Genomic DNA, 24054 nt, shown 5'->3' on the forward strand with positions numbered 1-24054 from the left:
CTAAAAAGGTTATAACTGCAAAATTCAGCAAAACCATTTTTCACCATAATAAGCTTTCTGCCTTGACTTAACTAGTATTGGACATTATGATAGTAATGCACCAGGTCTTAATAATTACAAACAGAGGCTCTGTGCCAAAACTGATAAAAAAGTTAATTTGGTCAAAGCTAAGACTTTTGTTTCTTGTCCTTGAAGAGTTTCGTGAAATATCAGTTATATTATTTTTAGAGTTAGCCCTTCAATTTACTTGTTAATAAATAAATAATATTGTGTCATACAACTTAAACTATGTAACAGAATTGGATATTATTTCAAATACAACACAAAATACATATTTTTTATCTTGTATTATTATAGGGTACAAAATTCTCCTTCCTAGGCACTAATAACTACTAGTGAGTCATAGCAACTAAAATCAGCCTCTGCCAGTTGCCTCTGTTCTGTATTGTTGCCTCCCACTTCCGTACACCCATCATTATCCTGACATTATGGACCACTTCATTTTTCCATCATACTTTTGTGCTTTCAGACCTCCTTGCCCTATATATTTCTTCTTAAGAAATCTTTGGGATATCTAGGTCAGACATTCTTGAAACATGCCCTACCCACCAGAGCCAATGGGTATGCATAACAAACCAGCAAGTATATGGTACCAACCATGTATTTGCTGGTTTGTTTATCTCCAGTTGCCCTCAACACAAAATCCTTCTTTTAAATATCAATAAAATTTATGGGTCTTTCATGATTTATATTCATATTTCTGAGGACTAGTCTGTCCAGTTTTATAGAGCAAGGGCTTAGTTATTCTGGGCAGGATGTTACCTCTCAATTAGTAATGCAACCTAGAAAAGCAGCAGTTTGCTAACAATGTTCTGTTTTTTGTTTCATTGTATTCACAATGCAGCCAAGGTATTTGAAATTTTCCACTTTTTAAAATCCATGTACTCCAAATTTAACTAGGTCTCCTGTTCAATCAGGCTGTCCTTAATCCTATATTTTGTTCTTGGATAAAATTTTTGGTGAGTTCAAATTTCTTTGCAGCACATTTTTAAGCAAAAAATACTTCCTCTACTTTCCTCTGGGATCTTCCAGTTATCTTCGAGGTCATCAGTATGTACAAGTATTTGATGGTTCTATTTAGGAGTGCGTCAGAAGGCTCTGTTTTGGAGTCTCAGACAGCTATTTCTTGTCCTAGATTAAATAATTCTTTTAAGTGTGTCTCCCTGCTGTGCTCCACCTTCAGATTTAAATTCTTGTAAATTGCAATTTTTTTTCCTTACTAGAACCAGAGTGCTTGGTTCAGAACGTTGTAGGTTCGTTTTCCACCTGGACCAGTTAATATTTATATCTTGGTGGTCCCAAAAAATGAATCTTGACACTCCCACCTTTGTTACTACGTGGTGGGAAACTTTAAGGTAGGAGCCATGGGGTTGGCAAAAAGGTCCACTACACCATTTTGCCCGACTAGTCCTCCCCCCACCAGTTACTAATACCAATACCAAATCGTATGATTTTTTAAAATCTACGAATTGATGGTGGGTTGTAAATTGATATTCTCAATCTTTTTTGATGATCTGTTGGAGGCTGAACAATTAATTAGTTGTAGATTTTCATGATTTTTATTTTTATTGACCTAAAATTTGCATGTGTAGAGAAGCATTGTTTGATATTAAATATTAGTTAGTACTTAATATTTCTGAGAAAGAAGGGATATTCCTCCTCTATAATTTAAAAATTTCAGTTGATCTCACTTTTTATGAATGGGGCATAAAATGGATTTATCCCATTCATGAGGGATCTTTTCTTCCTGCAAATTGCTTATTATTAAATTTTGTAATTGCTGCTGTCGACTTAATTAATTCATATGCAAAATTTTGTATTTTACCAAGAGCGTCTTCATATTGCGAATTTCTTGAAGAAGCCATGTCTCCAGTACCACACCACATCTGTTCTAAGCTTCATTAGAAAGGGGACAAAATTCTTACTACAAAAAATATTTTGCATTGTTACAAACAAAACATAATTTTTTTTCTAATTTGGATCTTCTATTGCAAATATTTTGGTAACATATCACTCAAGGTTATTTCAATTGAAAAAAGAAAAGTTGAAGAAGATAATGGGTGTGATTTATATTTGAAGTACTTTTCTTTCAAAATACTTGATAGTGGTTTGTAATTGAAATAATTGTCTTTCAAAATACTGAATATATTTTCTATTTGAAATACTTATTTTAAAAAGTATGTTCGGCCCATCTTTGCTATATAGTACTTTATGAAATTATATATCACATATAGTTATCCTTTAAGTGAAGTTATACTGTATTTGTTTCACTTTAATGTTTTCAAAATTTATTTAGATACAAATTTTTTGTTAGAATTAAGTTAAGAAAATATTCAGTAAGTAAAGACAATATTCATTACTAACTGGGAATGTAATAGATCATATAATCAGACAGTAACTTTATTAGGTGTGTTATCTATCAATTAGATATTTTACTGTTTTGTTTCAGAGCCGTTTGAAGCCAGGCAGAATGTTGTTGGTTGATACTAAAGAAAAGAAGATGATTCAAGATGTTGAAGTTAAAAAAAAAATTGCCAATTGTAGGGATCATTCTCAATGGTTGAAGGAACAGGTATAGACTTTCAACAAAGTTATAATATTTAATTTACAAATCTATGCCATTAATAGTGGTTTAAAAATTGGCATTTAGTTTTTATAAATTAAAAAAATGTCAATTTTTTTTAAATTGTGGGAGCATCTCTTGTGGTCAAGTCAAAATATTAATTTTGTAATTATTTAATTTTATTTTTGAATTCTTTAGCCATAGTTATTAGCGCTATGAAACCAATATGGTTTCTAGAGTTTTATTATTTATTACTTTTTTTATTACATTTATTCTAAGCTTTTTCAAATATGTTTTTACTTTTACAAAAATATTTAAACTTTTAAACTAAACATTTAAAAAAGCAGGCCAAGATTAAGATGGTTGAATAGTGTGGCTGGAAAATAGATAGCAACCACAGCCAGTAACATAAACAGCTTGTGATTAGCATTGGAGGAAGCTCGGACTTGCTTGCTATCTTAAAGGCTACAATAATAATGATAATATCAACTTACCAACTACGACTGTCATGATGTTGGGTAAGCAGCCTGAAGAGAAATCTGAAACCTGATAGGGTAATTAAAAAAAAAAAAGTCCTCCATAGACAATGAAGCAAGTGTTCTCCAGAGAGAACTGGCTGGTCAAGTTGGTAAAAGATTGGTTAAAATAGAATAAAATATATATAAGTATTAAATACATGAGGAAAAAGTTAAATATATTCTGGAAAAGTTTAGATATATGTAATAGAACTATAGAAAGCTAATATTCTGTTGTCAGTGTTTATTTCTTGCAATATTTATAATATTTAGTTTGACTCAGAACACATCTTTTTGTATCATGTTTTTAATTACATCTTGGAATGTTGACTATCAAAATACGAGATATCTTTTAGTGTGCATTTTTTTTTTTTATTGCATTATTATAAGTTGTCTCGTAGTTTGCAGTTCAATGTGTTAAATTCCTAGCACTTGAAATAATTCATAACTAAGTATAAATAATGGTTAAGAAAAAAACATTCTGTACGAAAGTTTTTGTTCTCCAGTTTACTTGGGATTTTCTTAAATTTTGATATTATTATTAGCAATATTATATTATTTATGTACAAAGTGATCTGTATTACTTTTATCACTTTCAGATTTATGAGATATGATTTATTACATTTTTTTAAGGTTTAAAATTGTCTAATTGTGCTTGTCTGTTTTCGTTCCTTATGTGTTTCTGCGTACGTGAATGGACTTCAATAATTATCTCTTCATAGATGGTGAGTTTTCTATTTTTGTGTTGAACACCAGTGCACCCAGTAGATTCTCAATCTGTAGGTTTTTAAATATGTGTATATTTAGATATGAGTGGTTTTCCTAATTTTCCGTTTTCTTATTTCTTATCTTTTTTCTTTCTTTTATTTTCCCTTTATGCTTGCACTTGATATTTACTGGTTTTAAATGTTTTAGATGTTTATTTATATATATTTGATTAATTTGTGTGTTTTTGTGTGTTATAATTGTTTTCTTCTTATTTGTAGAAACCTGTTTCCTTCTCAGTTATTGCACAATATCTGCTTCTTATGTAGCATAGTATTTATTTGTTTAAGGAAAAATTAGAAAATTAGTTCACTTTATAAATAAATAATGTCTTATTTATTTTAATGCCCTTATTGCCACTTTAGTTCCTCACTCCATATTTATTCGTCCAGCTTTCTCAGTTTTGAGTTTATGCATGCAAATTAAAATTTTTGTTTAGTATTAAAATAGTTTTTTGTTTGGACAATAGAATTTTTAATAAAAACTAAATCAGTGGACTAATGGGTGCTGAAGTAAATCACACATAAGTTATTTATTTATTTTTTTTTTTTATCTTGAATAATTACTATTTGTTGCTAAAATCCTAACTTTTTTTACAAAAGCTTAAAATTTTGTTTTAAAAGCCTTTTTATTATATTCATATTTTTCATTAACATTAAACATTTATATGCTGGACCAAAACATTTCTGCTACAGCGAGGTTTTTTAAGTTTTGACAATTTTTAAATATATTTTTTTGCAGAGTTATTAAATAATTAGTCAGATTTTTTATTCTTTCAATAGATTTTTTTATTTTGAATACTTCTAGGGTCATACACTTTTTAATCAGATTTCATGAACACCTTAGCTAAGAGTCTCTTATTAAAATTTTATAATAATAATATATATCTAATTATAATGGAATATACATATGTATGTCTTGGATCCTTATCTTATTAAAAGACGTATTCATTCATTCTCACCCTGATTTTTGTTTACTGTTGCCTAAGTTTTCTCTTAATATATTAATTTGCAAGTCCTCCTACATTTGCCTTAGTTATTTGCTGCTAATATTATCCTTTAGCAATCTTACTGTCCACCTTAATATTTTCATATCTGAATTTGACTGTACACTTGAAATTTTTCATTCCCATTGTTTCATTATTATGTGTGACATTTTTTACTAAAATTTTAATTCAGTCAAACATAGGATTGTATTCCAGAAAGCATAAGTCTTTTGTGAAATCTAGCTTATGATTTATGCAACTAATAAAGAATGGCATAATAATTAAATCCATGCAACATATTTCAAACAGTTATGATGTTACTCTCATTAGTGTTTTGATATACTTTGACTGATTCTTTGTTGTTTCACTCACTTGTTGTTCGTTTGCAAACAGTTCCAAGAATCTGCCATCTTTAAATCAGGTATATCAGTTTACCCATTTGGCTTTGTACAACGGGATCTATTAGACCCAAATCCATATCATAGCTGAGCCTAAATGCAGTTTGTAGAAATAGTTATTTTCCAATTAAGATCGGAATCATCACCAGGAAAATAGTTGCTTTTATGTTTAAATACTCTGAACTTTATCTGTTAAAGCATTTTTGGTTATGTTGGTTTGAGTAAATTTGTCCCGATGATTACGGAAAGGCTTATCGATGAATTTGACTCACTACTAATGTATATTAGATATTCTTCTTTGCTGTCTTTTTTTTCTTTTATTTCTTTCTTGAAAATTTAAAATTAAGAGTTATAATTAATTAGTTGAATGTATCGAATTGAAGGATAAGATTGTCCAGGTGGTAATCAGAGAGGAACTCAAAATAGTTAAGAACTATTTGTTGAAAGCCTACATTTCAACCCACATCGCAGGTCTCCATCAGGGCTTATGTCTGGAGTGCTGGCAGCCAACAACCTGATTTACAACTTTTTAAACAAATAGTTTTTGTTTACTGTTTTGAGTTCTGTTCTGACTGCCTCAAGAAACATCTTATTCTGTAAAATTTGTGTAATGTGGCTGTAAACAGTCTATTATTTTCACCAATAATTTCTAAATTCAAACTTATACAGGTAAAATATATTAAGTATTTTATTTTTGTGCTTGTGATGTTGTAAATTGCTTGTTTATATTTTATATATAAGTATACATACCTTGATTTTCTTATTTGGGTTGCTTTTCTGTATAAACGAGTATACATATATTTGTATAGAATCATTTGCATGCTGGTTTTCTTCAGTAATTTATTTGTAAAGTTGAATTTATTTAGGTTGTAATACTTGTATATGTATGTACCCCATAGTTTTAAGTCTTTTAATATTATCACTTATATTTGATAAATAGAATGGAAGGTTACTTAATTTTCAATCAGTCAGGTTCAGTTTTGTTTTGTTCTCTACGAAAAAATAATAATATATATACAACTGTTTTAAGTAGTAGTTTCAAGCAGTTATGAGATCCTATCACTAAAAAGTTTCTCTTATTCGAGGCATTCTTTTTCTTCATATATATGTTTATGATTTCAAAATTATTTTAAACTTCACTAATTGATATGAAATAATTTTATCCTGTTTGTAATATTGACATTAATTGTTTAATAATGACTTAAGTTTATAAACAATTTATTAAAATTGATTCTATGATAAAAATTCATTCAGCATATTACATGATCTTTTCAGTTATGCTAAATTTATATGATACATCCAAAAAAATTGTTTACTTGTTTAAATGAAGTTATTAAATTGAGCTATGGAACTCATAATTGCTGTGTGTATACTATAATCATTATTTTTGTTATTTTATTGAATCATATATTTTTTTATTATTTCCTCTTTGCTTGATTGTTTAGATTACTATGAGTGATTTGCGCCAGGCAGCTAAAGATATCAAAGTAACCCCTGATGAAGGCTTTCTTCCAAATGGATGTATCACAACCAACTGCTTCTCTGAAATTTCTGACCAAGACATCAGTAATATCTGGGGAGGGGATAGGAGGCTTTCTCTGTTTAGTTACACGATTGAAACAATCACAATGCTCATTCTTCCTATGTTAAAAACAAAGTAAGTTATCATGGTTTATTTTAAATATTGCTTGTTATTCTATGCCTGGATTTTTTGTTTGATTATTATTACATTATGATTAAGTTTTTGTTTGTCATTCAGTTTACAAGGGCTTGGAACATTCCTTAAGTTCATTTTGTATTTAATTTTAAAGTTATAAGTTTTCCTCATTTTTTTGTTATATTTTACCATTATTTATGATCATTGCTAGATTTTTCTTTGTTAGGCTCATTCATAATATTGTTTAACTAATGTTTTAGTTACTGCTCTCCCTTTTAAGCCAAGTTAATTTGGTTCAATTTATTTTCTGGTTGCTTTTTTTTTTTTTTTTTTCAGTATTAATGATTTGATATAACATATTTTATTATGAAAGGAATATGGTCCGGGTGCGGTAAAAAAAAAACTCAAATAGTAGAAATATACTATTTTAATGAGCCAACGTGGGGCGAAACGTTGGCTCATTAAAATAGTATATTTCTACTATTTGAGTTTTTTTTTTACCGCACCCGGACCATATTCCTTTCATCTTTACACACGGTCAACCAATAATCTTCCAATATTTTATTATGTCTGTATTTTTAATTTCTTTTATTTTGTTAACTATTGAAATGAATATTTTTGCCAACATAATAATGTTCATATTATTTTGTATGACCCAAATTGGGGTCTTGATATCATTTCTTTCTTAGTTGGAAATGGATGTAAATGTTGTTTTATCTAGAATTTTTAAAAATTTGTATTAATCATTTACTCTCTGCTAGTAGTTCATTAGGTTTAGAAACTGAAATTCCATCAGAGAATAGGAACGTTCTTTCTTGAACAAGGTGTTAAACAATAACAAGTTTTGTTTAAAAATTTATCATCATATTATCTATTAAGTTGTATTTGAAAATATTTTATAATTTTGAAAATCATGTTTCATCCCAATATTTGATCAATTAAGTGAAGTAACCAGAAATATTTATATAACAGAATACCTGCAGTTTTAGATAATGGTTTTTTAATAAAGTGTTATTATCCAGTATCTATCATCACTTCATTTATTTAGTTTGTTTGGTAATAAAATTATTTCGAAATTTATTTATTTGTTTATGATTTGTGAAAATAGGAGTAATAGGAGTTAATTGAGTTTTGCTTCTGATACTTCTCTAGCTTTTCGAAACAAATAAAGTGTTTTTGTCTTGGTTAATTTTTAAAATTGAATTAAAAGAACAAATTTCACAATTAACTAGTTTTTCTAATTATTAAAAAAAAATATGTTTTTAGGTGTAATTAATTTTGACCTTCTTAATCCTCTAGTTATTTAATTGCTTAGCAATATAAGAGGGAGAGCAGATGGTTTCAAGAAGGATTTCAATTACAAAATCCAGCCCTCTTTTGATTTGAATGCATGCATTAGTCTTTTGTTTATATTTGTATGATTTCTTACTGTTTATTTGTATATGTATTTCTTTATATGTAAATGTTGTTTACGATCTTGTGTACAGTTTGTTCATTTCATTTCTGTTGTATCAACTCATCATTTAATTTTAGACACCCCCAAAAATATGTGAAATATCTTCGGGAATAAGTGCAAAACCCGAGCCAGCGGGACCACAGTTGGGCTTGGGACCGCTGTGCTACCGTGGCAGGCTAAGTAATTATATATAATATTAACAGTAATTAAATTCTTCTTTCTTATTTTATATTTCATTTTAATACTTTCTTTTTTAAAATTCTTTCTTCTTTGGTAACTTAAATTTTAAATTATTTTATTATTCCAAAGTAAGCTCCAGTTAATTTTTTTTTAAGATCTAAATTTATTTATAAAGTTTAGTTCCTTATGTAATGAAGCTAATAACTTATCAAGAAACAAGATTAGAGCAGTTTTTAACATATCTTTAGAATTTAACTAACACACTTGTGATTGTTTTTATTATCTAATTTTCTTAAATTTAATTTTCAACATTAATTAATGTTTGTATTCATACTTAGCAAAGAAGCCCTTGGTTCGATGGGAAATGATGCCCCATTTGCTTGTCTCTCTCAGTTTGAACCTCTTTTATATGATTATTTCAAGCAGTTATTTGCACAGGTATTTTTTCTATTTATTTTCTTATAGTTTTTTATACTTTTATACCTCTTTTTCAATTACATTAAAGTTGTTACTTAAATACTACTATTTAGTCTAAATTTGCTTCCGCTAATTTTCATTTTTATATTCCATCTTATATGTATTATATTATTTTGGATAATGATTTGGATGAAGTTTCCTCTGTTTCTAATTCAAACTTCCATTATTCATGTTGTTACGTAAGATGTATGTTTAAATAAAACCCTATTTACAATATGAATGTCATCACCAGCTGTTCCAGTTACAATCTACCCCTTTGTTTCTAATGGATAATGCTTGATCCAACTTAGAAGTGTGAATTCTAAGAGACACAGTCTGGATGGAAAGAGAAGGTATAGAATCTAATATTAAATTTATTAGATGACCATATTGCAAAGAAAATGATAGCTTCGAAAAAAAGGAAATACCTCCATGAAAAAGAGATCAGTGGTTAAAAAAGAAAGGTTTATGAGATCAATATTTAGAGCTTCTCTTGAAAAGTTGAAGTTGAATTCACTGTGAAAAAGCTTCCAATCATTAGCCAATCTGTTTGAAAATAAGTACAATGTAGAATAAAAAAAAACATTAACTTAAAAAATGTTTACTCAAAATACCTTTAGATATTTTATATGATGATTTAATTGAAGAATTTTATCCATTTACCTAAGAAAGAGATAAGTTAGTATTCAATATTTGCTCCATAAAATTATAGTAAAACTATTCACAATATAGCTGTACAGCTAACATGTAATCAGTTCATTAAGTGAACATCAATCAAATATGGTGCAATGTTTTGGAAAAACTAAAGTAAGGAGTTTATGCATAGTTAAACAATGAGAAAATTTTGAACAACAGGTATATTAAAAAATGTAACTTGCTTTATTGGAAGGAAAAAATATAGCATTGACAATATATTATTATATACAATATATTTTCCTTAAGTATTATACATTTTCTTGATGTTGGTCAATTATTTATTCCATATTCACACTATTTGTACTTGTGCCATTTTATGTCTTGCACTTGATGTGTACATTGAAATGGTTTAAAAATACAGTGAATGTTAAAAGATTAAGTTATATAAGATAATATTATTGATTAGGTGTTATAATAAAGTGAATAACACACAACTATTATGGTTGTAAATTATTTTTTTTTTAAAGTATTTGAAAGTCATAATTTAACTCTAGTCTTAATGGTAGCCTTACTTATCTGACTTTTTAAACTGACAATTATAGCGAGTAGGTTGGTTGATGTAAACATGTCACAATCTCACAAGAGATCATAACGCTAAAAAAAAGACAATCCTTCTCCACCTGTCCCATTGAGACCCCCAGGTAGCGATGGTCCCATATCACTTTTGAAATATTAGCTTAAAACGGGAAGAGAAGACTTTAAGATAGTTTAATCGAGCAGTATTTAAAAAGCATCTGAAATTGGAAAACAACATTTTAATTTCTTTCTTTTTCAGGTTACAAACCCACCAATAGATCCATTCAGGGAAAAAGTGGTGATGTCACTATTATGCCCAATCGGCCCCGAAGCTAATATTCTCGTGCCAGGTGCCGTACAGTGCCATAGACTGTTTATTCCTCACCCAATAATATCTCTTCCAGATCTTGAGGTCTTGAAGAAGAACACACATAGAGGATGGAGGGTATGTATTCTTGCTTTAAGTTGGATTTGTTTCATTATTCTTGAAATTCTTAACATTTTTATCAGAATAATTCTAATTTTTAAGGATTCATCATTTAAGAGGACATTATCAATTGCATTTCCTAGTCAATTTTTACCTTTTCCATTTCCATTGAAACTTTTCAAATAAAATATAAAATGCTGGAAGATTTAGATGGCAGATCATGTTGAGTCGTTAACTTAGCGCTGTTGTGTCTGAAGTGGTGCTGGTTCGAATCTGACCAAACTTTTATTTTGTGGCAAACCCTTTGAATAAATCTCAACTTTCCCACTCTGGCTGGAATAGTTTGATATCCCCTGTCTTTCCTGCCCTAAGAACATGAGGATATTAAATTCCATATAAAAAAAAATGATTATTTTAAAAATAATTATTTTAATTTCAATTACCACTTATGAAATAATTTTGAAAAATTGTTCTAATATTTTTTCTCTTATTAGTTAATCAATATTAAATATTTGGAATTTGAATTAGTCATAAGATTAAAAATAACTATTTTATTTATTTATTTTTTTAATATTTATTATAATTATTACTTATATGTTTTGAAGTTGTTAGTTCTGAATTTATTTTCAAAATTTTGTTTGAGCAAAGCATTTTGGATCATTTATTACTTTGGCAGAATTAATAGGAATCATTTATTAGTTTTCAAGGACTCTTTTCCGAATTGGCTATTGGATTTTCCATCAGAAATTTGTATTTTGACTTGCTGTCCCTGATGAAGTTTTCTTTGATATTGGTACAGTTTCATCCTTTTTCAAGGATTCTTATTCTAATTTTTTATTAAACTTTTGGTCAATTATGCGTATTTTGAGTTATGGTTAACATTTTTCTATCAGATTTTTTTTGTTCCTTTTTCCTAATATTTGTTTTTCTTTTTTCACTGGACCAAACAAATTTTAAATATAATTTCTTGAAAAGTAAATTCTTTGATTTTATAGATTTGTATGAGCTGGATTACAATTTTAGTATATTAAAACTTTTAAATATTCTCATTCAACTTTTGTAGGCTATGTTAAGTATAAAATGTTGTGTAGTAGTTTTTGTTTTGAATTTGGAGCTTTACCCTATGGTGTCATGGTTTTGCAGACAAAGGTAGTGGATATTACTTTTGACAAAGATGAAGGACCATCTGGTTTACAGAATACTCTCAACCGGGTTTGTGAAGAGGCCAATAATGCAGCCATCGAAGGTTATCAACTCATCTGTTTGTCTGATAGGACTGCAGGAGCTCAAAGGTATCAAAATTTTTCTTATCTTTGTACTCTAATATTTCGTTCATATTTTTGTGACAATGAAGTTATTTTATTAATTCATTGTTAATTGGTTTTCAGAGTACCCGTGAGCGCACTTTTAGCGCTTGGTGCTACACATCACCACCTCATTGAGACCAGGCAGAGAATGAAGGTGGGGCTTATTTTGGAAACTGGAGAAGCCAGGTTTGTTGCTGATTGTTTTATGTTCTTTATCAATCTTTAGAGTATAATGTGAACTGTAAATGATGAATTATCTATTGGAGAATTTATCCAGATACTGCCTAATGGGAGTATGTAACCGTAAAAGAACTGCAAGCTGTAAAAGTCAAAAGAAACAAAAAATGGCTGTAAGAAACACTGTATGTTTTATTTTCATATTAAGAGATAATTGAAAGCTGGAAAGAAAGGAAAATCTTTTTTTTTTTTACCTTTTATTTTATAAAATAAAATTAAAAAGTGAAATAACTATTCATATGCAACTGAATTGATATTTTATCTATGTTGCAGAGAAGTCCACCATATGTGCGTATTACTTGGATATGGGGCTGATGCTATTTGTCCTTACTTGGTCTTTGAAATGGTGAGGAGTCTGAGAGAGGAGGGTATTTTTGATCCTTCATTTACAGATAAAATACTATATACTGTAAGTTCTAAAAATATTTTCAAATAGTGTTTATTTATAATACCTCATTTTGTATTTTTCAAATGAGTTTGAAAAAATTCCAGAACTACTCAGAGGCTATGGAGAGGGGTATTGCTAAAGTAATGGCCAAAATGGGCATATCTACTCTACAATCTTATAAAGGTGCCCAAATCTTTGAAGCAGTTGGCCTTTCTGATGAAATCATTGAGAAATGTTTTAAAGTATATAAAATGTTAAAGGTTTTTCCTTGGTTTTTTCTTAAGGTTTATGTAAGTTTTTTTGAAACTTTTTTTGTCTACTTTACAGGGCACTCCTTCAAGGATTGGTGGGATTACTTTTGAAGTTTTAGCCAATGAGACTTATGAGAGGCACTACCTTGCCTACACAGATAAAGACAATCTTGTATTGAGAAATCCAGGTGTTTACCATTGGAGGATGGGAGGGGAGAAACACATAAATGACCCTCTAAGTATAGCAAATCTACAGGTATTTTTTACTTTTAAATTCATCCAAACCTACAGTGATATTTGACATGACTTAATTTTTACTAATTAATATGACAATTTAGGAAGCTGCTGTAAGCAACAATAAAAATGCTTATGAGAGATTTAAGGAGTCAACCCTAGAGAGCATAAGAAATTGCACTTTAAGAGGTCAACTAGAAATAGTTTATGGTGATAGTCCAATTGACATTTCAGAGGTAGAACCGGCTGCAGAGATTGTCAAGAGATTTGCTACGGGTAAATATCATATTTGCTAAAAATGTGAACAAGAGATTTGCTTATGTAATTTAGCAATAATAATTTACTAAAAATGTATAGTTTATCCACATTAAATTTTTTTAGGGGCTATGAGCTTCGGTAGTATATCCTTGGAAGCCCACACAACATTAGCTATCGCCATGAACAAAGTGGGGGCTAAGTCAAATACAGGAGAAGGAGGTAAATGAAATATTGTTAAATTTTTATTAATTATGCAAGATCTATCCTTCTTACTTAAGTTGGGAATAAAAAAGATGTGCATTTAAAAAAATAATTTGGTTAATACATCTTATAAATATGTAGGGCATATATAAATGTGTAAATAGTTATCTGTCTGTTATTCTTTTTTGTATGTTTTACAAAAGAAAAGGCTATATTTTGATACAAAAAAGTATTACACACAGTTAACAATTTGCATGTCCTACACATTTAAGATATATTAACCAATTTTTTTTTTTAAGCTAACATATTTTTTATATATCATAATCAGGTATTATAAATGGTCTTATACTCCAATCTTTTTTTCAAAGTTATTAATTTTTTTATTTTATCCATCATAAAATCAAATCAATAGGCACATAACACAATTGTAGGTCTGTTGTTAAATAGCTACAGCTTGCTGAAGATGTGGAAAAAGTAACATTATTTTTTGCAATAGGTTCCTTCTTGTAGTTTGATTTGAAGATCAGATCAGGATTTTCTTTTTTGCCATTATAAACTTTTTTACTTTCAATCTTTACATCACTGTTGGTTTTTTCAACATTACTTGATCCTATACCATTTCTCTGTTTTGTGATTTGGCTTTCTCTGCCATCATAAACCCTCCCTAATCCTTTCTGGTAGCTTCTATTTATGTGTATGGTGATATTTTAATAATACACTAAATTAAATAAAGATAATAATGAGTAATAAATAGATTACTTTTGTAAAATAATTATTGTTCCCTCCTCTTGAACATTCTACTACATTTTAATGTTCCATTTCTGCTATTTTAAAAGTCAGAGCTTGTTTGCTTTTGAACATCATTATGAAATGCGTTGCATTTCTTGGGTTGCAAATTTATTTAATTATAGTGGAAGATTATTGATTGACCGCGTGTATAGATGAATGGAATATGGTCCAGGTGCGGTAAAAAAAACTCAAATAGTATAATTATCTACTATTTGAGTTTTTTTTTACCGCACCCGGACCATATTCCATTCATCGTATTTAATAATATTTTTTTTTCCAATACTAGTTCATAATGCTTATAATACTCATGATGCTTACTGTTATATAATTTTTTAGGTGAAAATGCTGACCGTTATTTGAATCAGGATCCTGAAAAAAATATGAGGTCTGCTATTAAACAAGTTGCTTCTGGAAGATTTGGTGTCACAAGCTCATATTTGGCACATGCGGACGATCTGCAGATAAAAATGGCCCAGGGTGCAAAGCCTGGTGAGGGTGGTGAACTGCCAGGATATAAGGTAATTAATTTAGTTATGTGTAGTATACGTCACCCATCTTTGTTAAAACAACAGTAATAATTTTATATTTATAACTTCCATACTTTTTCTAAATGCTTTGGAGTCAAATAACTATGATTTTTATTCTTAATTAATTATACAAGATGAATCGTTTTAGGTGACCAAAGATATAGCCAAAACAAGGCACTCCGTCCCTGGAGTTGGCCTGATATCACCCCCACCTCACCATGACATTTACTCAATAGAAGACTTGGCGGAATTAATTTATGACTTGAAGTGTGCCAATCCAAATGCTAAGATCTCTGTTAAATTGGTCTCTGAAGTTGGTGTTGGGGTTGTTGCTGCAGGTGTTGCCAAGGTAGATTTTTAACATGTTAACTTCCATTATTTTAAAAACATATTTAGGTTTGCAGTGTAAAATAAAACAAGTTTCATTCATTGTTTGAGCATTAGGATTAGGATCCTATTTTTTCATTAATAAAAAAAAATACTTCTAATTTTAATAAAGTATTTGTTATTGTATTAATTTTGAAAGAAAGTATTTAGAGAAAAAAGAAATCTTCAAGTTTATTTTCATTTTACAAATCATTCTTATTTATGAAAGGATTTTTAATAGAATAACTTTAATTGTATAAAATAAAATAACACTTCATTGTATTAAAAAAAAACAAAAAAACATTTGCATATTATTCTGAATACTAAGATATTAAATAGTATCATGAGATTAATTTATACAATTTTGAAAAGCAGATATTGCAGTTTTAACAATTTCTGTAGGGTAAAGCTGAGCACATTACTATATCTGGCCATGACGGCGGTACTGGAGCTAGTTCCTGGACTGGCATCAAAAATGCAGGTCTGCCATGGGAATTGGGGATTGCAGAAACCCACCAAGTCCTTGTATTGAATAACCTCAGGTCCAGAATCGTATTGCAAGCAGATGGACAAATCAGAACTGGTAAGTGTCAAATAACTTACAGATAAATGTTTTTTTTTTTATTTATTTTCAAATACTGTTTTGCTAGTTTTTTAGTATTTTAAAGTTAGTTTTATAATTTAATTACTTAAATTAATTCTTTTATCATAAATATAAAAATTACTAATAAATAAACTTAACGTTTACTTACAGTCCTCATATTTTTTTTTTTAGGTTTTGATGTAGTGGTTGCAGCTCTCCTAGGAGCTGATGAGTTTGGGTTTAGTACGGCTCCACTTATTGTGATGGGATGTACAATGATGAGGAAATGCCATCTTAACACATGCCCTGTTGGTATTGCCACTCAGGATCCAGTCTTAAGAAAAAAATTCACCGGAAAGCCAGAGCATGTTATTAATTATCTTTTCATGCTGGCTGAAGAGGTATGTATTTTTAATCACTTAAATTATTTTTTATTTAACTTGACTATATATTCAAATTTTGCTCCTTTTAGTAATACTAATTAGTAATAATACACCTAAACTTAAAACCATGGTAATTGCTCAATGAGGAACTATTTTTGTATTTGATTCCATTTCATTTTCTAATTGCTGTGCTGTTATCACTTTGGCCATCCCTCATAGAAAGAAATAAGAAAGTTAATAGAAAGTAAAATTGTTGAACAAACAGTAATAAAAATGTCAGACAAAGAGCTTTTCTTTACTGTACACCTTAAAAAAAAAATTAGGTATTTGTATTGCTATGCAAATTTTTTTAGACCTTTCACATTGATACCTCTTCAAAATTAAACTAGCATTGCCAAGTTGGAAAGCTGATTAAATGAAGCATAGTTTATAAAATCCCCAAGGTAGTATCTCGAAAATTCATAATGTGAAATCCTATTGAATTTATGTTAATATTATTAATTTTTCTTGTATTAATGGCTTTAGTTCCTATGATCACCTAACAAACCAAGTTTCTGCAAATTTTTTTTTATTATATATTATAACAAAAAACGATCAGTTAGATTGGAGAAATTTGAAGAAATAGGTAGTTTTCTGAGAATGCCCTTCAAAAATTAATATCTTGACAATCAATCGAAATAGAAAGGTTAGATTGGTAAACAATTCCGCATCCTATATATGTGAAGGTAGTGTTGAGTTTTAGCTTTGTGATTATCTATCTATACTAATTCATTTTCTGTCATTGCAATGTATCTGTTAATAAGCTGGGATTTTTCAATTTAAAAATATAGCTTTTAGTTATGGACAGTTACTTTCAACAAGAGTGTAAAAAAGGCAAGACTAAAGATAGTTAAATCGAGCAATATTTAAAAAGTGCCTGAAATCGGAAAATGGCGTGCATAACCTCTATTTATGAGGAAATGAAGCCAATGTTTAAGCCCGTTTAATGTTTTTTTGTATGCATTAATATCTAGGTAATACTGAATCCATTTGAAACTCCATTGTTCTTACAAGACATATAATTGCAATGGTATTGAGTTACATATTATCTCTGGAATATATTAATAGAATTAAAAACCAGTGAATTGAATGAGTATAGTGACCTAATTTGTATAAATCTAATAATGAAATAAAAAATTTGTTTCCATCTGGTTTGTTTGAAAAAAATTTAAAATTTAAAGGCTCTAAAAAATGTATACCTTCACTTGGAATATTTTCTTTTGGTGTGATAGATTGTATTTCTGTTTTAGATAAGAAGTATCATGGCTCAGTTGGGAATTAAAAAATTCCAAGACTTGATTGGCCGAACTGATCTGTTAAAACCTTCTGAACATACCAAAAATCATAAAGCAAAACTACTTTCATTTGCTCCACTTTTGAAAAATGCCTTGCATCTCCGCCCTGGTGTTAATATTATCGGAGGTTCCGTGTCTCAGGTAAGATTATATATGTTCTATATCTTGTCTGATCAATTGAAAAGAATTACTTAATGACTTTTATTTTCTTAACTTTTTCTATTTCAAGGACCTACAACTGGAGAAGAGAATTGACCAACCAATAATAGAGCAGTGTATGCCTGTAATCAATGGAGAAAAACAACGTATTGATTTGGAGCTTACAATTAATAATGAATGCCGTGCATTTTGTGCCACCTTGAGTTACCACATTTCAATGTAATTTTTGTATTCATTTGTATTTTATCATTTTTACTTTATTTTTATGTCATTCTTTCTTTATTTTCATTCTTTTAGACTATAGATATTCTTATAAATTTTTATTATTTCCAGAAAACATGGAGATGCTGGATTGCCTCCTAACAGCATCAACATCAGTCTAAAAGGATCAGCTGGACAGAGCTTTTGTGCATTCTTGACTAAAGGAGTGCATGTGACACTGGAAGGAGATGCCAATGACTATGTTGGAAAGGTATCCTAGCTATTTAATTGGTATTTGTTATTGAATTACATAACCAGTAGAGAATGCTGAAGTTTTTCAGTATTTCATCAGGTTTTTGAATGCATAATGAAAATAACTATTTCTCAGTTTGTTTTTTTTTTTTTATTGTTTTGAGCTCTTTTGAATTCTATATTAAAGTGGGTTGTCCTCTAGATTTGTGGAAGTATAACACAGAACTAAATTGTCCAAACAAAATTTTATGAAAGTAAAATTGCTTAAAAAATGATTTTTTGAAATATTAAATTCCAAATCTACATAAATTTTCTATTTGCAAATATCATTAGTTCATTGTATATAAATATTAACTCATAGTAGTACAAAACTTCCCTACCTTTGGTAGTGAGGAAGCGTAATTCATAAAAATAAAATACTTCATATATTTAACGATCGGTTTCAATCCTTGTTTAGGTTCTTTCCAAATTGACTTAATATTTACTTAAAATTAAAATAAAAACAACTTCATGATTTAACCTAACTTTATTTGGCATCTACAATAAAAAAAAAATTTTTCCTGCTTTATGAAGAGCTCATAGTGAACTTAATCCTTTCCTTTTTAAAGGTCATAGATACTCACTGAAAATGCACTTCCACTTCTTTGACTCTGACTTTGAGAGTGTTTCACAAGTGATTATTTTGCATAAATGTTTCTAAAGTACAATTCTTGAGAATTGAACTCTTATTAGATATCTGATACCAGCCCATCTCTAATTCAAACAACAAATTGATCAGTACAATTAACAATATTAAAAATAAATAAGACACAAAAAATGTCAAGGAAGTATTGTAGTGGATATTCTACATAACTCTACCTATGAGCTTAGCCTTACTTTAGAGCATTAGCAAATACTTTACTTGTACATTTTTATTTATAAATTTAGTGGTTTGGGGTACCATCATTTTGTTTGTATACCCTTCATATGATATACAAGAAATGTATATGGTATGATATACTACCTAATGCAAATCATTGATCACTATAATATTTAAGTTTTGAGTTAAAAATAATGAAGAAAGGCTAATCTTCATAAGTGTAGATGAGCCCTAGTTGACAACTAACTTTGATGGGAAAGTGAAATTCATGGAAATCATCTTTACCACTATTTATTTTTTTAAGGAATTAATATTCTTTGCCAGCAAGTCTAGGAAAATTCTTATTATTACTTAGCCTAATAATTTTACAATATTTACTTATCTGTATTGCACCGTTAAAAAAATATTTACAAACTTTTAAGAAATAATAAAAATAAGTAAAATTATCTGCTCTGTTTCATTATTTAGTCATGCCACCATGTCTTTGGAACCAGATTTTATTAGTTTTAATTTTTTACCAAATTTCTTACATTGATTTAAATAACCCATTCAGTATATATTTTTTTTAGTTTTTATAAAATTAATTAACACCAGTTTCCTCGTTTTCAGTTAAATATGTAGCTAAAAATATTTTATTCAATTTAATTCTCTTATTATATTCTATAAATGTGTGTTTTAAAGGGACTTTGTGGAGGTGAAATAGTCATTTACCCACCCAAAACTTCAGACTTCGATTCTGGACAAAATGTGATAGTTGGTAATGTTTGCCTGTATGGTGCAACATCAGGAAAGGCATTCTTTAGGGGCATAGCTGCAGAACGATTTTCAGTCCGAAACTCTGGAGCAGTAACAGTAGTTGAGGTAATTATTATTAATAGATTTTTCTAATGTTTCTTTCTGGTGTCTGAATTCATTATTATTGTTTTTTTTGCTGATTGCCAGGGTGTTGGTGACCATGGCTGTGAGTACATGACTGGTGGTTGTGCGGTTATTTTGGGACTGACTGGAAGGAATTTTGCTGCTGGTATGTCTGGTGGCATTGCCTATGTCCTTGATATAGATGGCTCTTTCAGAGGGTATGCACTTTTTAATGGATTTTTTATTAGATAAAATAGAAGTATTACTTTTTTTTTAAAGTTCAACTTCAATATTATTAAAAAAAACAAGATGCTTCTTTGAAGACAAAAAATTATAAGTCATTAACAACTTAGGTCTGTTCGAGATTTAGCTCCTTATCATAAGCCTACATTTAATAAACTAAATATGGGGGGATATTAACTATATAGAGAGAGGAGGGATACTAACTAAAGTAAACAATTTCCAAGGGTATGTACCCTATTCAATAGAGTTTCCTCTATTAATTAATTTGAAATGTCTATCTGCAAAACTCACATTCTTCACTTCAGCAAATTTTGTAGTAAAAATTAAAAACTGCTAATTTCATTAAAACGAGGTTTTAAGTTTCCAATTTTTTTTTTTTTAATGCAATGTTGTGCTTACATTGCATTTTCAGAAAAATAAAACATACATGTCTAGAAGCATTGTTTTATTTAAATCAGACATTTTCCAAGTTTACTACAAAATATGCTAGAATGGGACATACAAATTTTTTATTCCTCACAGCCTTCTTGTTCAGAATAATTGTAGGCCAACCAATGGACATCCAAACTGTTAATAATTGGAGTTTCTTTCTAGGAAGTTGATTATATTTTTATATATTTTAAAATGCGGAGATGAAGAAAACTTCCTATTAGAATTTATCGTTATTCTATATTTTGTACTTGTACAACGTTTCGGGATTTACCCCATACTCATGTACTGTGTATCCTCGTATTTGTCAATTTTATCAATTGTTATTGTGAAATTTGGTCATTTATATACATATAGTTTAAAAAAAAAATACATCAATATTATTTAAATAATGTCCTTCACTAGTGTAAATTTAAAAAAAAAAAAAACTAAAGTTGTTAATGACTTATTAGCTTAATGATAATTATGATGAGTTATGTAAAACATAGTTTTACTGTTCCATCTAGAATTTTTTAAAACAATTATTTTTTGTTTATTATTCAAGTTGCTAAATAGAAATAATTTTTTTTTCATCATATTATTTTACAAAAATATGTTTCTACCAGTAATGATTCCTTGAATCAGCATTTTAATGTGTTGGTTTAATTTTAACTGTAGATTTCCTTGAAAATGTACCTTATTTTCCTAAAACACATATGAATCAATTATATGTTTAAATAATGTGTTTTTATTAATATAAAAACTTTTATATTAAATAAATAAAAAATTGTATCCTTATTAGTCTCAACACTTTTTATTTCAACATTTAGGCCATTTCAGCCATCCTCAAGGACATCTTCAATTATAAATTCTTCCTCACATTAAAATTTAAAATTTGTTTTGCAGGCTATTCTGCCCAGGTCATTTATTATAAGTTAAAAACCTATTTTTTAAATTGTTTTATTTAAAATCATAAATATCTAAATCTTCTTATTTTAAAATTATCCACCAAATCACTACCATATACACAAACCATTTATAACCTCCCACTAAACCAATAAGGATACAATTTTTGATTTATTTAATAAATAATTACCTGTCTCAAGAAATTGAAATAATATATTTAAAATAAAAATTTTTTTTTACAAAATAATTTTAAATGTTAATTTTGGAACTGTTTAAATTTATAATCCATACCTAAGCTTCAAAATTTAGAATCTCGACATAATTCAGTATTAGTAATCTGTTAAAGTGACAAATCTCTCTGTGAATCTAGTATTAGAAATTTATTCTTACCATTTTATTTATTTATTTTTATTTATTTAATGTAATTTACAACTGTACAAAATAATACACTAGGTAAATATGTTGTATGTTTCATATACACTTGAAAATCTTGGGAAGGAACCACCCATTGGTGGTACTTCAAACATTAATTTAAATTAGAAGGTCCCGTGGCCATCTTCTTTTCAGATGCCTCGGAGGATTATCAGGGATTGTTAAGGATGAAAGATTAAGAATTAATGGATTAGGATGGTTAAGGAGTTTGGAATGAAAAGATGCATTGTACCATTTTTAAAAATAAAATTAGGAACACTTCAATAAGACAATACATAGTACATGGTACAATAAAATAATACATGTACAAATAAACATTTATGTGAATATATTAAGTTAAAATATCAGATATAAAAATAAAATAACATATATTTATGGATTAAATTAAAATGGCTGTTTAATTAAATTATGGTTTGGGGTTTATAGCAAATGTAATCAAGAAATGGTTGAACTCCTTCCCTTGGAAAAGCAGGAAGACCTTGATTATGTGGAATCGTTACTGAAAGAGTTCAAAGAAAAAACTTCCTCACTGATAGCTGAAGATTTGTTGAAAGCTTGGCCTGTACCAGCAAAGGATTTCATCAAGGTTCAGGATTTTCTCTCAAATATGTCTGTAGATATATTTACCTTATTTTCCCTTTAAATTTCCTCTATGATAATTTGTAATAGGTATTCCCGTACGAGTATCAGAGAGCTTTGGCCCAGCTAGCTGAAGAAGCAAGTACTAAGAAGATGGAAGGAGATAACCCAGCAATCACAAACCATGTACAACAAGTTGCAGATATAGAGGAAATAGTAACAGACATACCTAAAGAGAAAAAGAGATTAGAAAAGACATTAGATAAAGTCAGGTATGATTTTTTAATATAGATTAAAATCTACATAACCAATTTATATTTCCTCAAAATTTTTAATCATTTTATTGAAAATAATTTTAGCTATACATATCAGAAAAGCTCTCCTCTATGTAAAAGATTTTCAAATTTCAAAATTCATAAAAATTAAATTAGTAAATAATATTGAATAATAAATACAATAAAACATAATTGCATATTTTAATGAAATTTTTACTTGAGAATATATATAAAACATGCTTTAATTCTTTTGATTTGTTAGTTTCAATTTATGTATTCTCGATTGGAATGCTTTTTGTAGAACAGTGATGCATTGTTTACCAGTGAATGATTGAAAAGAATGTTGTCATTGACTAATTTGTTGTAATGATGCAGTTAGGAGCGACGATGATAAAGCTAGGCACTCATTAAAATATTGAAGGGAAGGTAGTGCTATAGAGTAATTTAAGGTTATCTCTAACTTGTATTGTCACGTAGGCTTTCTTATTTTACGTTATGATGTTAGGCATTGCGAGGCTTTTGTGAGTAATTTATTTAATACAATATTATATTTCTATTGATATATTTTTATTTAAATATTCATTACTTTATTAGTTAATTAATTCAAAAGATATTTTAATGAAATTGTGTATCTATTTTAATCTCAGTTATTAATTCTGGTATTTGGCTGGAACTGAAAATTAGAAAAAGCAAGTTCTGCTTGTTTTTGAATAATATTTTGTAACCATTAGTTTCAACCATTCCTCAAGTATTTTTATTCCATGTTTCTGTGATGTTTAATGATAATTGCTGATTGTGCTCGTTATTTTGTTCTCATTTTTAATATTATCTATTTCTATTACTGCATTCGCTAGTTTATTTGTTAGTCTTGTATGTTATGTTTCTATCTCCTAATATTTTTTATTTGGGTTTGTTTAATGTTAACCGCTGTATATATTATGTCAGGACCGCCAGTAGCTAAGCAGCGGACGGACTTGATATTCCTGTTTTATCTTTATCCATAATATTAATGTATGAATTAAGATCTTATGAAAACAAAACTAATTACCTTATAACAAGAGGTAATTGTTTTGTATAAAATACTACTCAATATTTTTACAAAATTACTTAATAATGATTGTAAGAGTATAATTTAATAATAATTGGTTAAGTAAAGAATGTGTTCGTAATTATGAACTATAGTTGAGCTTGAACTATTTTTCAGAATCACTAATTCACAACCCTTCTTGCCTTATTTTCTGTGGATATTTCAATGTTTAAATTAAATTCAATGTTCTTTCTGACCTATACTCAATAGGCATCTCTTTTTATGTCGATAAGCTTGTTTCTCAGTATGTAATTAAATTTGTT

At 28.6% G+C, this 24054-nt stretch overlaps 1 protein-coding gene across 1 annotated transcript in view; it reads left to right on the plus strand.

Moving 5' to 3' along the window:
* Positions 1-24054, plus strand: part of LOC106690746 (uncharacterized) — a gene marked incomplete at its 5' end in the record, with an annotated part of 42882 nt that overhangs the window by 12582 nt on the left and 6246 nt on the right. Inside the window, 22 exon segments of the mRNA XM_014436277.3 lie at positions 2510-2632; positions 6732-6943; positions 8918-9017; positions 10507-10692; positions 11818-11966; positions 12063-12167; positions 12492-12627; positions 12711-12848; positions 12934-13113; positions 13196-13367; positions 13473-13568; positions 14676-14857; positions 15015-15215; positions 15635-15815; positions 16008-16216; positions 17488-17673; positions 17762-17910; positions 18025-18163; positions 19685-19864; positions 19946-20079; positions 22277-22436; positions 22520-22701. Of these exon segments, the coding sequence (XP_014291763.1) occupies positions 2510-2632; positions 6732-6943; positions 8918-9017; positions 10507-10692; positions 11818-11966; positions 12063-12167; positions 12492-12627; positions 12711-12848; positions 12934-13113; positions 13196-13367; positions 13473-13568; positions 14676-14857; positions 15015-15215; positions 15635-15815; positions 16008-16216; positions 17488-17673; positions 17762-17910; positions 18025-18163; positions 19685-19864; positions 19946-20079; positions 22277-22436; positions 22520-22701 (3500 nt within the window).

Source organism: Halyomorpha halys, unplaced genomic scaffold (assembly GCF_000696795.3).
Source record: "Halyomorpha halys isolate HHAL.00 unplaced genomic scaffold, Hhal_1.1 Scaffold1856.1, whole genome shotgun sequence".
Lineage (NCBI taxonomy): Eukaryota > Metazoa > Arthropoda > Insecta > Hemiptera > Pentatomidae > Halyomorpha > Halyomorpha halys.